The sequence below is a fragment of the Frankliniella occidentalis genome, unplaced genomic scaffold, assembly GCF_000697945.3.
Source record: "Frankliniella occidentalis isolate FOCC.00 unplaced genomic scaffold, Focc_3.1 Scaffold265, whole genome shotgun sequence".
Classification (NCBI taxonomy): Eukaryota; Metazoa; Arthropoda; class Insecta; order Thysanoptera; family Thripidae; genus Frankliniella; species Frankliniella occidentalis.
The window spans coordinates 90,523-104,264 of record NW_026267391.1 but is presented as its reverse complement, the minus strand read 5'-3'; the positions used below and the strand labels follow the sequence as shown (position 1 = coordinate 104,264).

Below are 13,742 nucleotides of genomic sequence, written 5' to 3'. Positions count from 1 at the left end.
AGAAGACCGCAAGCGACGCGAGCGAGAATTTATTTTTTAATTTTTTTGAATTGCATGACAAAAATTTCGACTTTAAAAGGAATTGTGCTACATTTGGGGGGGGGGCGCCTTCGGTGCCAGGCAGCAGTAGGGGCCGTAGGGCCCCCTCGGCCTGACGGCGACCTCTAGGGCCCGACGGCGACCTCTAGGGCCCGGCAGCACCCCCTAATCCTGTCATCCCCCGCCTACTTTAGGTACCATCTAATCGGCCGCCTTCTTTGTGCGACCCGGCAGGTGCCTAAGGCTAAGGGTGCCACACAAGACTACCCGCGACCCCTCGGGCCAAACGGCGCCCCCTCAGGGGCTCCTGGCTTTGGAATGCGGCGTATTCTGTGAAGTCCCTGTGTCCACTCTAGGTTTTGGTCACAGTCAAGTAGGGGCGCCTCATGGCGAGCTCTGCACAGCGCCGCTGCGGGGCGCCCCCCCCCCCCTCCACCCTCCCTCTATGAAACCGCGCCTGACATAATCAAAACGTTCTGACCAAAAAGATCCTTTCCAGGAATCAAATATTTCTAAACCTGCTCCGCCAACATCGGAAAGGTATGTTTGACGTTAAAATTGCTGAAAAGAAACAGATGGATGGGGCGTCTTACCGTGACAGTCGGCTCACAGCAGCAACAGCATCAGCAGCAGCAGCAGCAGCAGGTGACAGGTGACAGGTGACAGATGAATAATCCAACGGGTAGATGAGAGGAGGTCAAACTCCTCTGCGGCGGGCTTGATATCACTGACGACACATAGGCACTGCACTGAACTTGCTGCACGTTCACTTGTAAGTAATTGACCGCGAGGGGTCATCCATAAAAAAAGTGCGCTGGTTTGGGTCCAAAAAGGACCCCCTCCCCCCTCTCCCGGTCCCCTTTCACCTAGGCTAACTATACCAATTCATTTAAGTGATTCTAAGGGGAAATGAAACAATCCGCAAAGGAGCTTCGGCTCGTTTGGATGTGCGATCAAAATATTGCAGTTCTGAAACTGATAGAGTGATAACGTCTCGGTTGAGATGTTGCGTCTGATTAGTCCAGGACGGGTGCGCGACCTTGCCCCCCCCCCCCATCTCTCTAATCCTGCAACGGATACGGCTCCGCCGCCGGCTAGCAGTTTCGGCCAGACTGATCGCCATTTAATTTGGGTGAAGGGAAAATGTCTACAAACATTGTACAAATAAACGAAAGCACCGAATCCCGTTGCCGACCCTCTTCGAGGCCCCACTCGGTTCAGCAGGGACGCAGAACCCCAAAACCTGCACCGTACAAACCAACGTCAGTATGCGACTCTTTTGGGGTAATCACAATACTGACCGACACACGTCCCGTGCAAAATAAAAACCCACTAACTGCGCGAAAATCGTGGGATATCGTGATATAGTTAACCATACCCCTCCTGCTCTACTCTACGGAGGGCCACAGTTGGGCACTTTGACTTGACACTGTTGACTGTTGATGCTCTTGGCCTGGGTCATCACGATAGGCCCGTACGGGTTTTAGGGCTTAGGGAACGCGAGCGAGTACCGAATACTTAGCACGAGAGGAATCGCGTCGCGAAAGTCGACAAGCCGGTCATGACCGGCCCGACACAGCCCGATGCGCTGGGCGCTGGCTGTCAGGGCCAAGACTGACAACAAACAACTTCGCTCCGCCAGCCAACAGCAACGGCGCCAGTGGGGAGGGGTGACCGGCGGGGGGCAGCTCGCCTGCCGTGCTCGCGGCCTCGGACGTAAGAGGGGGAAGTTAGTAAAACGTAAGCCAACAATGTAAGAAAATTAACAAATTGGAAGAAGAATATCAGAGAAACATCGCAGGATGGAATAATCTGAGCTTCTTCGTTTTTCTTCACTTTACGAGTAAACTCATTGGCCACTCGACGCTGTCCTGATGATTCGAAAAAAAATGTTCACACAACATATGTAACTTTTGGGGGAGTTCCGTTCGTGAGATGTGAGCCGGGACAGCGACATCGTCGAATGAATCATCCCCTAGAGCATCGGCTTACATTTCCAGACGGTGGCACGCCCGCCCGGTGCGTGGGGGGTGTGCGGCGTACTCATTCATTTTTGTCGGGGTGGAGGAGGGTCATGAGCATTTGCGGCGCAGAGCGGACTTTGTCCTTTTTCTACTGTCGGTTCGGGTGGGTTGTTGTTGGGTAGCTACAAACAAGGACGTCTGTGCAGGGTCAGGACTCCGGCTGGTTCGAGCCGGTCTTCCCGCGGTATGTCGCCGCCCCGTTCCTGACCATTGATCGGAAACAATGTTTATTCCAAAAAGATGGGACGCTTAGGATCACAGAAAATACAAGTACAGTGGACTCTCGATAAATGTCGCCGCGACAGTTATCGAGGGTACTGTGCGTTGGCTGCTGCAGTGCTCCGCTCTCCCCACTCCTCCGGCAGGTGAGTCGGGCGAGCCGCCGGAGCCGGCAGTCAGTCCGCGTGGAAAGCGCTATTTTTCTATAGCCATCTCTCTCGCACGCGACACTTATCGAGGCGACACTTACCGAGAGTCCACTGTAGCTTAAAAAATTTCTGGTTTTGGTTTAATTTATTTTGTTCGTTTTTTTATTTTTATTGATTTGAGGTTTGATAAATTTTCATACTATTAACATGAAAATTGAAACCAATACCAAATTACTTCAACAACAAAGATTTCATGGACACCCAACATGGTTGCCACTAACACAAGGAAATATATAAAAATAATTTAAACATTCATTTTAAAAAAAAACATATCTGTTAACATTCTCTGACTGTTAACCAACTTAAATTATGAGCAATAAACATTACGCAATGAACTGTGATGATTGTGTAGTGCTTGCTTGAGGGAATTAAACATGAATGTGAATGAAGCGTTAGTAGTTGCTAAACCACATTTTAAGTGTGTCAACAGTCAAAGAATATTTTTAATTAACTGAGATTCTCATCAGCATCAGAGATGAAGTACAACTTCAAATGGATTATCAATACTTATAAGTCTATAAAACAATGCACAAGTTTGTAAGCTTTTGTAAGGTTCAATCTTTTCTTTTAACTTCAAGTTCAGAACCTGCTACTACTCTCTCACTGGTAAAACTTAAATCAATGTCACCCTACCTACAACCCTTCATAAAAATATTTATGATGTCATTAAAAAAGAAAAACTATCAAGTATAATTCAGTAAGATATTCAAAATTAACCATACAAAAATATTGATGTTCTTAAGACAGTATCAGAAATTCTTAAACAAAACAAATATTCAAGATTATAATGGCAAAGTTACTTGTGATTTAAAAGTAAAATCCAAGTACACCTAAAAAGGCACTTTAAAAAAAAATTAGATCACAAAATGTATCAAATTATTGAGAAACAACAGAACTCACTGATTTGGAAGTGGCACTGCTTCCGGCAGAACATTGTTGTTCTACAGGTTTCTCAACACGGAAAAATCTAAGTAAACTAGTTGATGCTCCACTTGTACTAGGGTTACATGAGGTCTCAGTGTTTGATGGTCGTCTTGATGGAGTCTTTTTGCCCACTTGGGTTGGAGTACTTGAAACAGATTTGGCTGGAGTTGTTCTACTTGTCCCTTTCGCAGGAGTTGTCCGCTTTGAGGAGGTCTTGGCCGGGGTTACACGACTTGTGGAATTTTTAGCAGGGGTTATTTTACTTGAGCTTGGTTTTCCATCAGCTTTTTGGCTTATTACCCGTCTTGAATTAGTTGGTAGTGAAGATGCGGCATCCTGTTACCAAAATAACAAAAAAATGCTTATTATTAGGTGCATGCTTAACAAAAGGTATGGTCAATGGGAGGAACTTAAGAGAACAGAATGCACTGTACCTGATCTGATAAGGTGTCAGGCTCAGGTCTCTTGTCTGTGGAGTTACGTTCTCTACGGAGTCGAGTGAGCCAATCAACATTTTCTTTATGGTGACGTGCTGGTGAACAGCGATGATGGGGTGATGTACCATCCAACACATAATTAGGTAAATTCAAAGTAGGTGAGCTGAAACCCATCCTGCTGTGTCTTACACAGAGCTTTCTGTGTCGAATGTGACCATCTGATGGAGGATTATCTTCAATTTTACTGATACCCTGAAATACATGAAACAAAGAACAACAATCATGATATTTACCAGTTTGCAGGATTATGTTCAGGAGCTCAAAAGTGATATCTTCATCTCTTACCAAAAGATCATCAGTTGGAGGTGGTCGTTTGTGAGGGCTATCTGTCCGCCTTTCACTAATTCTCCTCTTGATTGGTGTTCCAAGACCCTTCTTTGGAGACACACTTGTGGTCGGAACTGCACATTGATCCTCTGGGGAAAGTCTAAGCTTCTTCCTGGGACTACAGTATGTTGTGGTTTCCCCAGTCTCATTTAACTGAGCCAGACCACCATTATCAGATAACATGAAAGGAGGTAGCTCATCTTGTTTGCTTGAGCAGCTGGCATTTTCATTCACTTTGAATCTCTTTTCTGGTGTACCAATTTGAGAATCAAGACACCTTTTTCTTGGACTAGTTCTCCTAGTAACAGCAAAGTCTGGTGCAGTGCATGGCTTTTTAGGACTTGGCATCGCAGGAGACATCCCATTTGTAGCCAGCCTTTTGACACGGTTGCTCTCATCTAAATTACATTTACTAGCCGAATTCTTGTCTAAGCCACTGACGTTTTGTTGCTCCTCTACAGCTCTCTTTTTCGAAGGACTGAACAGACGCCGAGCAGGAGCGTCTATGTTGTTGGTAACTTGACTAAGTATGGGTCTACCTTCTTTTTCACATTCAGGGCAGTTGAAATCTTCTTCCCATAAGACTTCTAAACGTTTTTTAGAACCGTTTGGGACAGAGAGTGGTAACGGAGCTCTCATAGCAATGCATCGCATACATGGTGTCGATAAACGATGGCAGATATCACAAGCAGTGCTGGGCTGCCCCTCATTGTCCGGGGTCCTTTGAATACATGGAGTCCAACGCTTCCAGGCAGTGAAGCTGGGCGTTGCAGGAGTAGCAGGACTAGAGAGAGCTTTGTCAGGCTTGTCAGATAATTCTTCTGCCCAGCCATGCAGCTCAATTTGGTAATTGTCTCCGCGGAATTCGCGACCGACACGCCACAGGCAATGTCTTGCATCATCAGAACAGGTAACCAACTAGAAAGAGAAATGTAAAAGATTAAAAATTACAAAGACATCTAAAATCAATAGAGAGAGCAGGAATTTATCAGCTGTTTAAGTACCTTAACTTCTCCAACAGGACACCAGGCAACACTTGTTACTTCAGCACCATGTCCTACAAGCTTAACAATAGGTGTAGTTACTTCTCCTCTGACAGAGTATGTATCCCATATGTAGGCTAATTCATCACTAGAACCACTCAGCAAGTATCTGCCATCTGGACTGAGACAAGCTTTTACATAGAAGGTGCCATTCTTATGACCTTTAAATAGGGCCACTGGAACATGGAGAAAATTTGTTAAGGCATTTGCTGAAAATGAGATTTAGGTATAAACGGTTTTAAGAAAACACAAAATACCTGGTTGTTCTTCATATGTAGAGATATTGTAAGAATAAATAGTATTGTCCATGCATGAGGCATATAATTTAAGCCCACTAGGGTCCATAGCTAAACAAGTAAAACCACTTCTTCCAGAGCCATTAGGTGTTGACATGGAATATTTTGGCTGTGGTTCACGCCTATATGTTGAGTAACTCTTTCTTACATCCCACACTTTAACTTTCCTGAAAAAGGTATGAAAAAGATGAGAACATGTAAATCATTGAATGAAAAATTGAGCACACATATCAAAGAAAATGAAAAGGAGGCACTTACCCATCCCCAGCGCCACAAGATATCAAAGAATTTGAATCCTGGAAAAGGAGTCCTGTTATGCTGCTGGCTCTGGAGGGAGCAGATTTTACACGCCGGTTTCGGTTCGCTGATGAGCTTCCTGGAGTTCCTAAAAAAAAAAGAATCTACCCGTTATTCCAAGAAAATTTGTTTACTGTTAAAAACTTTAACACTGCATTTCAGAATGACAATAACCTGGAGCACTGTGAGAGTTGAAAATGAAATTATCAGGGCGGATGGATAACTGGTTTTTCTGAATTCGAGTATCCCACAACATGATGACACCATCTCTAGCACCAGTAGCAAATATCACTAGAATGACAAATGAATTAACAACATTCTAATCCATACTTTATATACACCAAATACCTTTCTTTTAATTGGAATGAGACTTACTCTTGTCATCACGAGGAAAGGTGACTGTTTTGACACTCCGAGTGTGAGCATGAAAGCGAGCAACTTCTTGTAGTTGACCAGATTCTTGCATATCCCACAATATAGCAGTGTGATCACCTGATGCACTGACAAGACGCATTTCTTGAGGTGCCCAAGCTATGTCAAATATAGCATTGTGATGAGCCTGATGCCCTGTAAAGTAAATTAGTTATAACACCTTGATAGAAGGGGTAGAAAACTTCTCAAGTTTGTTGATTGAAAATGCATTTAAGCTATCAAGTTAGCAACACAATGGATGCTTCTGCTTGACGTGTCTCATTGTTCCAAAAAGAGAGTTGTCAAGGGTGAACATAATGCGAATGGATTAGACCAAGTTACCTTCTAATGGATTATGATCACTCCGCTTATTGGTGTCCTGAATTGTTATTTTTCCATCTTCATTAGCCAAAGCAAGTAGATGCTCATTCTGAGGAGTGGTGCAAAAGGTACAAGCAAACACTGGTGGTTCTGGATTAAAATCAGGGCCTTCTGTGCTTGGAGAAATCCCTCGGAACTCGTCATAGTCATGGCACTTCAAACGTCGTAGAGCAATGCTGTAGTCCCACCATGATCCTTAAGAGCAGCACACAAAAACAAGGAAGTATTAAGTAAGCAGCTAGCAGAAATAGGATGGGGAATATATTAACACTCACTCACAAATACATACAAACACAAAGCAAAGTATCGAAGTGACAGGCATCAAGTGCACCATTTCAAAGCATAAAGTAAAAGAATTAGAGGTTTAAATTTTCTCTACAATGCAAGAAAATAATGCAGTGCACTAACCTCTCTGAACTATTCCAAAGGGTTAAATCGCATTACAGAGAGAAGCTATCGGCAATGATGAAAAAACTAATAAAACTTTCTTGAAATAAATAATTAATTGAAAGGGCATATTTTGTACGAGGCAACTCTAATTTAAAACTTTGCGTATACGTAATGTGGAGTGTAATCGGCGTATGTCTGACAAACAATACTTACTTTCCCCTAGCTCTCGTTGATATAACGCGTTAACAACATTCATTGCGAAATAATAAGTTCAGACGTTCTGTCTCATTTATCGTCTTTAGTTAAAATAAAAAAACAAATAGAAAAATACATGAATTGAGTTTGTCAACGTTTGCCCTCAATCAGAAATAGAAGTAGTGCGAAGCGCGAAGACGTGTGGTGTTATTGTAGTGTTGCCAAAAGATATGTTTGTTCTCTTGTTTTTACATTTTATCAAAAGTTGTGTACAAGTATTCGAAAATACAAAAACCAGACACAAACAAAAATAATGATGAATAAAAAATAAAATTTTTGGTGCAATCAAAAGGATGTGCTGCTTTTTAAAAGGCTTTCTTCTAAACTTTGTTTTGCGTGTGGTTGCCGTTTTGGAGAGGCACGAAAGATCCGCGCTCAAAGCAACATCTTGCTCCGCGCATGCGCGACAAGAGGAGAGCTGGGCCGTATGAGTCAAAAGTCAAACTTCAAAAGCCAAAAATCGAGCGGCAGCGAGGATACTGAAGAAAATCAGTAAAATTTACCACAAAGACACTCAGCATACAAAATAAGACTTATTTTATTATAGATTTTCCTTGCGCAGGTGTTGTCGCGTCGAGCGTGTGATCGTACATACTCCACGTCACGAGTTCCTCGGGCCTGCGCGGGGTAAAGCCGCAGTGCTTGTGATTGTTACCGCTTAGTCAAGCCACCTTAATATTTCCCTAAAAAAATATAATATGCATTGATGATGGAAATGGTATTTGGTACTTGTTTATCCCTTTACGTTGTAGGATTAGACTCACAGTGCTCAGAGTAGTCATAGCAAAAATATGACGTACAAGAAATGTATGTACACATAAACTGTTGAATTAGGGACAGCAATCATATTTTTATTCAAGTAAGCAACACACATTTGGTAACATAATTTGAGTTCAAAAATTTTGCAATTTTTTTTTTTTTAAAGAAGGAGCATTTTAGTACAAAAGATTGTTCGGTCTCTCAAACTTAATCGCCATTAATAGTAGATTTATTAAACAAGATTTTATGAAACTTGTTGGGCTAGGTCTCAGTTGAAAATTGCATTAGGCCTACTTATGACTACTCAAACCACTCAAACCCGGATACAACTCTAAAATTGCTACACTCTCTGGGTTTTCTAAATATACTTCACAAAAATTGTGGCCTACTGTTTTAGTGCTTGGAGAGATTGAGATCAAACCACAGTTCAGTCGAGCATCATCTCTCGGTTTAAGTTAAAAATAAACGAAGTAATAACAGACACAGAACACTATAATATTAGAAATACCTATGCACAATAGTGTTGATAAGTGTTGGTAAAATAGGCAAACAAAAATGCTGATCTCATTAACCTTCTGGTAAGAGGTACTGTTAAATGTGGCATGTTGTGTCAAAATAGTACATTGGCACAAGTGCTGAAAAGTCCCCTTACTGTCCAAAGTATAAAGAGATGTTCCTTTGCTAATAATTAAATTCCAAAGAAAAAGTTTGCATATAAAGTAGGACCTTTCAAACCAACTTTGCTACCAGACAATTTTGATTGGCCACTTGTGCTGGTTTTAAAATATAAATCTGAATTATAAATTCAATTTGAATTGTGCTGTACATTGTGAGTCAAACAAATATACAGGCACAAAATAAACATTGACGCGGCAAGTTCTTTAGATATACAGGAATAGGAATGCACATCACTGACTATCTGATACAACTCCTACATAATTTTTACTTCAGTGGAGATAGAACACTTAGTATCACAATACACTCCCAATTCATCACTCAATGTCTGACACTGAGAAAAAAAGTGTACTTCAATGAAAACAGCACTCAATTATATACTCAGTCTTGTCTTAGTTCTGAAGACTTTTGACGACAGCTGTGATCTTTTCCCTAATATCTGCTTTTTTCTTTGCTAATGGTCCATCAGCTTCCACAAAAGCAGTTCGGTTGATTTTGGCTGGAATAAGTTTCTCAACATACAAGGTTTGCTGCTGGTTGAGTAATTCTTTGAGAGCCTGCCGTGCAAAAGAGAAGGCAAAAACAAATTTAGTATGCATCCAACTGGCATGAGAAAAAATTGAGTAATTACAACTTACGAATTAAATGAGTACTCACCTTGTCAAGCTTCTGAAGTTCAGTAACTTTCTCAGCAAGTTCAGGTCCATCTGATTTTAGTTTTGCTTGATGATCAGAAATTGCTTGTGTTTCATTTTTTAAATCATTGGTAATAGTTCTTAAAGCTGAATTGAAGCTGTTGACATCTTTAATCTGTTTCAGTTTGTTTAACTGTTCGTCATAAGCATCATAAGCATTGATACGTTTTAATTGATGGCCTGAGAAGGAGCAAAAATGGAAATAGACGATGCACACTACAACTTATTTAATTGACTTGTCTGATGAATTAGATAGAAAATTTACTTACTTAAAACCTTCTCTACAAGGCCAGCAATACGGAGTTTGTTCTCACTTGCTTCATCTTTACTAATTGAGAAATCAAGACGCACATATATGATGACAAGAACAAACAGCAAGAAGAGAGCCGCAATGAGCAGCAGAGGTTCTTGAAGCATAAGAATTCTAGGAAAACTGTAGCTGATCTCCAAATCCTTTAAATAGAAATTGAGTTGTAAAATTCATTTAAGTTTATTTAAGTTTATTTAAGTTTACTTTGCATGTATGAAAAGTAGACCACAGAAAGTTTTACCTGGATATGGTGCTCAATAAGATTGGTTTTGTGAAGGACAACCACAGGGCGTCCCTTGGTGTCAAGATAGGTAAAGTGCAAACTGTCTGCAAGACGATCAATAGGATAGGGAGACTTGACCTGAATGTTGTGGCAGCCCTCAGGGAGGATAATCCTACAATTACAAAAAGAAAAGAAACTGACATTAAGAAGAATTTGGTAAGAAGAGCTCTCAAATCCTCATAATTCAATCAAAATTACCTGGTAACAGCATCATCAACAATCATATCATCAAAGATATGATCAATGAATCGGATCTTGAGAATGTATTGATCGCCAGAGTTGTACAAGTATTCATAGCTGGGGACATTGTATCCAACAACATAGTGTGTCTTCCATCCACCAAAGAGAGGGAACCTTGGCCGAAGATTAAGTTCAACAGCATCACTTAAGACTCTCATGTTGGAGGTGGAGATGTTTCCAATATCATCCCTGTAGTAAGCATCCGTTGCAGAAGCTGGCAGAATAGTCTTGAAATTTTTGACACTAGACAGACCACTACCACTCTCGCGCTGGAATTCATAGCGGGAGAAAGAACCCTTCAAAATTGCCCCAGTATGCTCCAAATCGACAGTTTCCTCAATGGCAATATTGCCCCAATGAGAAACTTCTATTTGACGTAGTAGGTTGCGAACAGCAAGGAAAGGGGTGTTGTTCTCACAATGAATAACCATAGGGTCTTCGCTGAAGGGTGGAATATTTTCATATGGTCCATAGTAGACTGACATGTCTGATTGCGAGACAGGCTTCAGCTTGGTGTAGTTCTCAATATTGCGTGCACTCAGATTGACAGTCGTTTTCTGCTTGACAACAGTATATGGACTGACAATATAATGGTTGCCACTGTACTTGACGAGTTGCTTCTCCTTCTGGGTAATCTCTCGGGGGAAGGGCTCCAGGTGGTGGCTGTGAATGCACTCGAGAGTAATGGTGACCGTTTTGCCAGTGCTCAGGGGTGTCTTGAGTTCGATGCGGTAGAAACGGTTGGAGCTGTGCTCATGGCCCTGCACCTTGGTTTCCACCAGCTTCAGGGGCTTCACGCCGCCCTTGTTGGGCTCCACCAGGACGGCGTTGATGTAGGCCAGTGAGTTGGCGTGGCTCTCGTCCAGGGCGACGAGGACATAGCGCGCAGCATCGCTGCCCGTGTTTTCAAACACCAGCTGAGTGTTGATCTTGACAAGTTGGGATGCCAGGTCGACTAACCTGTCTGCTTGTTTCACCCTCACGGAAGGGCTGATTGTGTCCGGAGCGGCGAGCGACGAACCGCACAAAAGCACCAGTGCGACAAGGGTTAAACGTAGCCACGCCATTGCGGGGCCGAGTCACACAGGAACGTTAGAAATAGGCGACTTGCAGCGTGTCGCCGTCGCCACCTCGGCAGAAGCAAACAAGCCGGGTGAAAAAGCAGACCGGCCGAGGTGCCAACTCGCACCGGAAGTGATATGGGCTCATCGAGGCGCGCAGAGCGGCGTATTCAAAACCAAGCGCAAATAACGCAGTCAAATTCGCGACATTGTCAGGAAATGGGGCATTTTGTTGGCTCTTCAGGTTCTTTATAGAATGCTCAGCCTTTCGAGACCTGTCTGTGGCGTTTTCTCAAGCGAACGTCGGCTATACGACCAAACTCTTTGTGTAGTCCAATCTCTTAAGACACGCCCAGCCAACAGCGGCGGAAAAATACCGCGCCGCTAAACTTCGATTTGCCCCTTCGTTTTGCTCTTCAAATGAGCAGAATTTTTTAGTCGAACATTAAAATGCTGGTCTGTCGTCATTCTCCGGCACGTGGTCCGTACAAAGCCACCGCAAGGGGTCCTGGACACGCCCCTGCGGTTGCCGCTCTGGCGCCGTTCGCTCACAAGGCGGTGGCTCGCGGTGGAAAAGGGTTGCCTACGCGGCAAGGGGCCTCGCCGGGTCCTCCGCGGGGCCGCGCGGGGCCGGGACTCCTGCGGAGCGTTCGGCTCGGCGCTCGGGTGTGTTCGGGAGGCGCTCGGGGGTCGCTCGGCACGCGCTCGGCTCGGCAGGGGCTGGCTGGGCTGCGTCTCCTGGCGTTCACGACCGAGCCGTCAATACAGCACCGTGCTGTGCTGTACCGCGGACGGGGCCGTTCTGCTGTGTTTGTTCGCGGTCCGACTCGCCGTCTAGCCAGTGCTATGTGTGTGTTCGTGCTGTTCTAGTGTGTCCGGTGCGCGGGCCGGCTCCGTGAGTGCTTCGAGGTGTGTACACCCACCAGGATCCCTGTCCCCCTGTCCGAGGTGCCGAGTTTGAACCGTCCCCCGGAACAGTGCAAGGGGGTGTGTAACCTCCCTTCCGCCGGAGCGAGGGCCAGGTCCGCCAGGTGCGCCCGGGGGTTGGAGTTGTCCACAACACCCCAGCACCACATTCTGCTGTAACATCGCCTCCTCCCGAGCCTCCACGGCCGCCCCGGACCCCGGACGGAGTTTGAGGGCGATACGACCACCAGGAGCGCTCTGAAGAGTGTGAAAAGCGAGCCAGCCTCCGGAGCGGATCCACCCCTTATTGTCACGACAAAGTCGCGGAAGCGAGCGATCTGAGTTAAAACCGGGCAACCGTGGGTGCCTTCTGCTTGGCAGCGAGTCGTGCGTCGTTTTAGACTGCCTGTCTGTGTCATCCGCTCCACTTTTCGCCCAGGATTGGCGCAGAAAAGGGTTCGTGGTGCTCCACCCCCGCAAGAAAGTAGGGTTATGTTAGGGGTGTAAACATTGGCTCCAGGGACGCTGCGGCGCGGCGGGGCAGCGGCTCTTTCTGCCTTCCCACTGCCGGTCTCGGCCTCCAGACTCGTCGGGGTGCTCGTGCAGACAAGGGGAGGCCTTGTCCGCGCGAGAATGTCGCCACTGGGACCCCACATCGCTCTGCAAAAGACGTGACAAGCGGGCGTTGTGGACGGGCGCCCGCCGTGCCAGTGCCCTGGACCAGTCAACTCTCTCTCCTACATTTCCCGGATGACTTGATGTCGCGGTGTATCACTCTCGAAAAGACAGACGCGGCCGGATACGTCTTTTTTGCGGGCCCTTTTCCTTTTTTTGAGGGCCGAAGGCGTCCGGCCGGGAGCGACTCGGAGGCCTGGCTCAGCTGAGAGCGGCTGCCCGAAGGTAGGCAAACCCTACGCGTGCCTGCCTTTGGGTTGCCTGCTTCACACATGTCAGGAGCGACCCTTCACCGGCACTGACATGACAACCCGCGGGGTCAAGCTCGGCACCTTCCCTCCCTGCCCCTACTAGTGCAACGGCCTAGCCCCTGGACTGTAACGCCGTGTCTATCTTCTCTCTCTCTCCTTGTTCCAGGCGTCGTGGTGTTCAGTGCAGTGAAAATTAAATCATCAGTGCTAAAAGTGTGCAGTGATCAGTGTTAAACCGAGGTCGGGAAGGCCTTCGGTGGCCGCCCCTGGGGGTGGCAGTGTGAGAAAGTGCTCTTGTTTCGATACTACCGCCTCTCGTTTTACCTGGTGCTACTAGTGTTCTCTCTCTTCAACCTCTACCACCTTTTGCTTCGAAGTGTGTGCGACGTGTGAAGTGCGCCGCCCTTGTGGATTACCTCGCCGACTGGATATTGGATTAAACCTCAAGATGGAGGCCCGCCAACTGGATAACTGGCACCTCCTCTTCGCCCTCTTCGCCCTCGCCCTCGCCACCACAGGTATGTGCGCATGGTAGTTTTGTCATTGCTGTAAGAATAAGTCTCACGTCCTCTGAC

The 13,742-nt window shown here is 45.4% G+C and overlaps 3 protein-coding genes across 7 annotated transcripts in view; 1 reads left to right on the top strand and 2 right to left on the bottom strand.

The window, feature by feature from the left end:
• Positions 1-2,557: 2,557 nt before the first annotated feature.
• Positions 2,558-7,434, bottom strand: LOC113207643 (protein lethal(2)denticleless). The gene is made up of 10 exons (XM_026424284.2): positions 7,271-7,434; positions 6,629-6,862; positions 6,251-6,442; positions 6,050-6,166; positions 5,837-5,963; positions 5,540-5,745; positions 5,244-5,458; positions 4,198-5,157; positions 3,850-4,104; positions 2,558-3,751 (listed from the first exon to the last, which is right to left on the bottom strand). Exons 1-10 carry the CDS (start codon positions 7,311-7,313, stop codon positions 3,368-3,370), a joined length of 2,733 nt encoding a protein of 910 aa, XP_026280069.2. The 5' UTR covers positions 7,314-7,434; the 3' UTR covers positions 2,558-3,367.
• A 708-nt stretch (positions 7,435-8,142) lies between these two features.
• Positions 8,143-11,463, bottom strand: LOC113207639 (dolichyl-diphosphooligosaccharide--protein glycosyltransferase subunit 1). Its single transcript, XM_026424279.2, has 5 exons — positions 10,233-11,463; positions 9,993-10,146; positions 9,711-9,894; positions 9,404-9,621; positions 8,143-9,303 (listed from the first exon to the last, which is right to left on the bottom strand). Exons 1-5 carry the CDS (start codon positions 11,339-11,341, stop codon positions 9,139-9,141), a joined length of 1,830 nt encoding a protein of 609 aa, XP_026280064.1. The 5' UTR covers positions 11,342-11,463; the 3' UTR covers positions 8,143-9,138.
• A 614-nt stretch (positions 11,464-12,077) lies between these two features.
• Positions 12,078-13,742, top strand: part of LOC127750815 (cell adhesion molecule Dscam2-like) — an 83,406-nt gene continuing 81,741 nt past the window's right edge. For all 5 annotated transcript variants that reach the window (XM_052273340.1, XM_052273339.1, XM_052273342.1 and 2 more), the window contains exons 1-2: positions 12,078-12,244; positions 13,334-13,685. In XM_052273340.1, coding sequence (XP_052129300.1) covers positions 13,616-13,685 — 70 coding nt within the window. In that variant the 5' untranslated portion in view covers positions 12,078-12,244; positions 13,334-13,615. The remainder of the gene's footprint in view (positions 12,245-13,333; positions 13,686-13,742) is intronic.

What these genes read in the sequence shown, in the direction of transcription:
- LOC113207643 (XM_026424284.2), bottom strand. Translation starts at nt 7,313, where the DNA reads ATGAATGTTGTTAACGCGTTATATCAACGAGAGCTAGGGGAAA. An exon ending in TCTTGTGGCGCTGGGGATGG is followed by an intron (nt 5,746 to 5,836) that starts GTAAGTGCCTCC and finishes TACCTTTTTCAG; the next exon opens with GAAAGTTAAAGTGTGGGATG. An exon ending in TACATATGAAGAACAACCAG is followed by an intron (nt 5,459 to 5,539) that starts GTATTTTGTGTT and finishes TCCATGTTCCAG; the next exon opens with TGGCCCTATTTAAAGGTCAT.
- LOC113207639 (XM_026424279.2), bottom strand. Translation starts at nt 11,341, where the DNA reads ATGGCGTGGCTACGTTTAACCCTTGTCGCACTGGTGCTTTTGTGCGGT. An exon ending in TTATTGAGCACCATATCCAG is followed by an intron (nt 9,895 to 9,992) that starts GTAAAACTTTCT and finishes TTCTATTTAAAG; the next exon opens with GATTTGGAGATCAGCTACAG. An exon ending in CCTTGTAGAGAAGGTTTTAA is followed by an intron (nt 9,622 to 9,710) that starts GTAAGTAAATTT and finishes GCTCCTTCTCAG; the next exon opens with GCCATCAATTAAAACGTATC.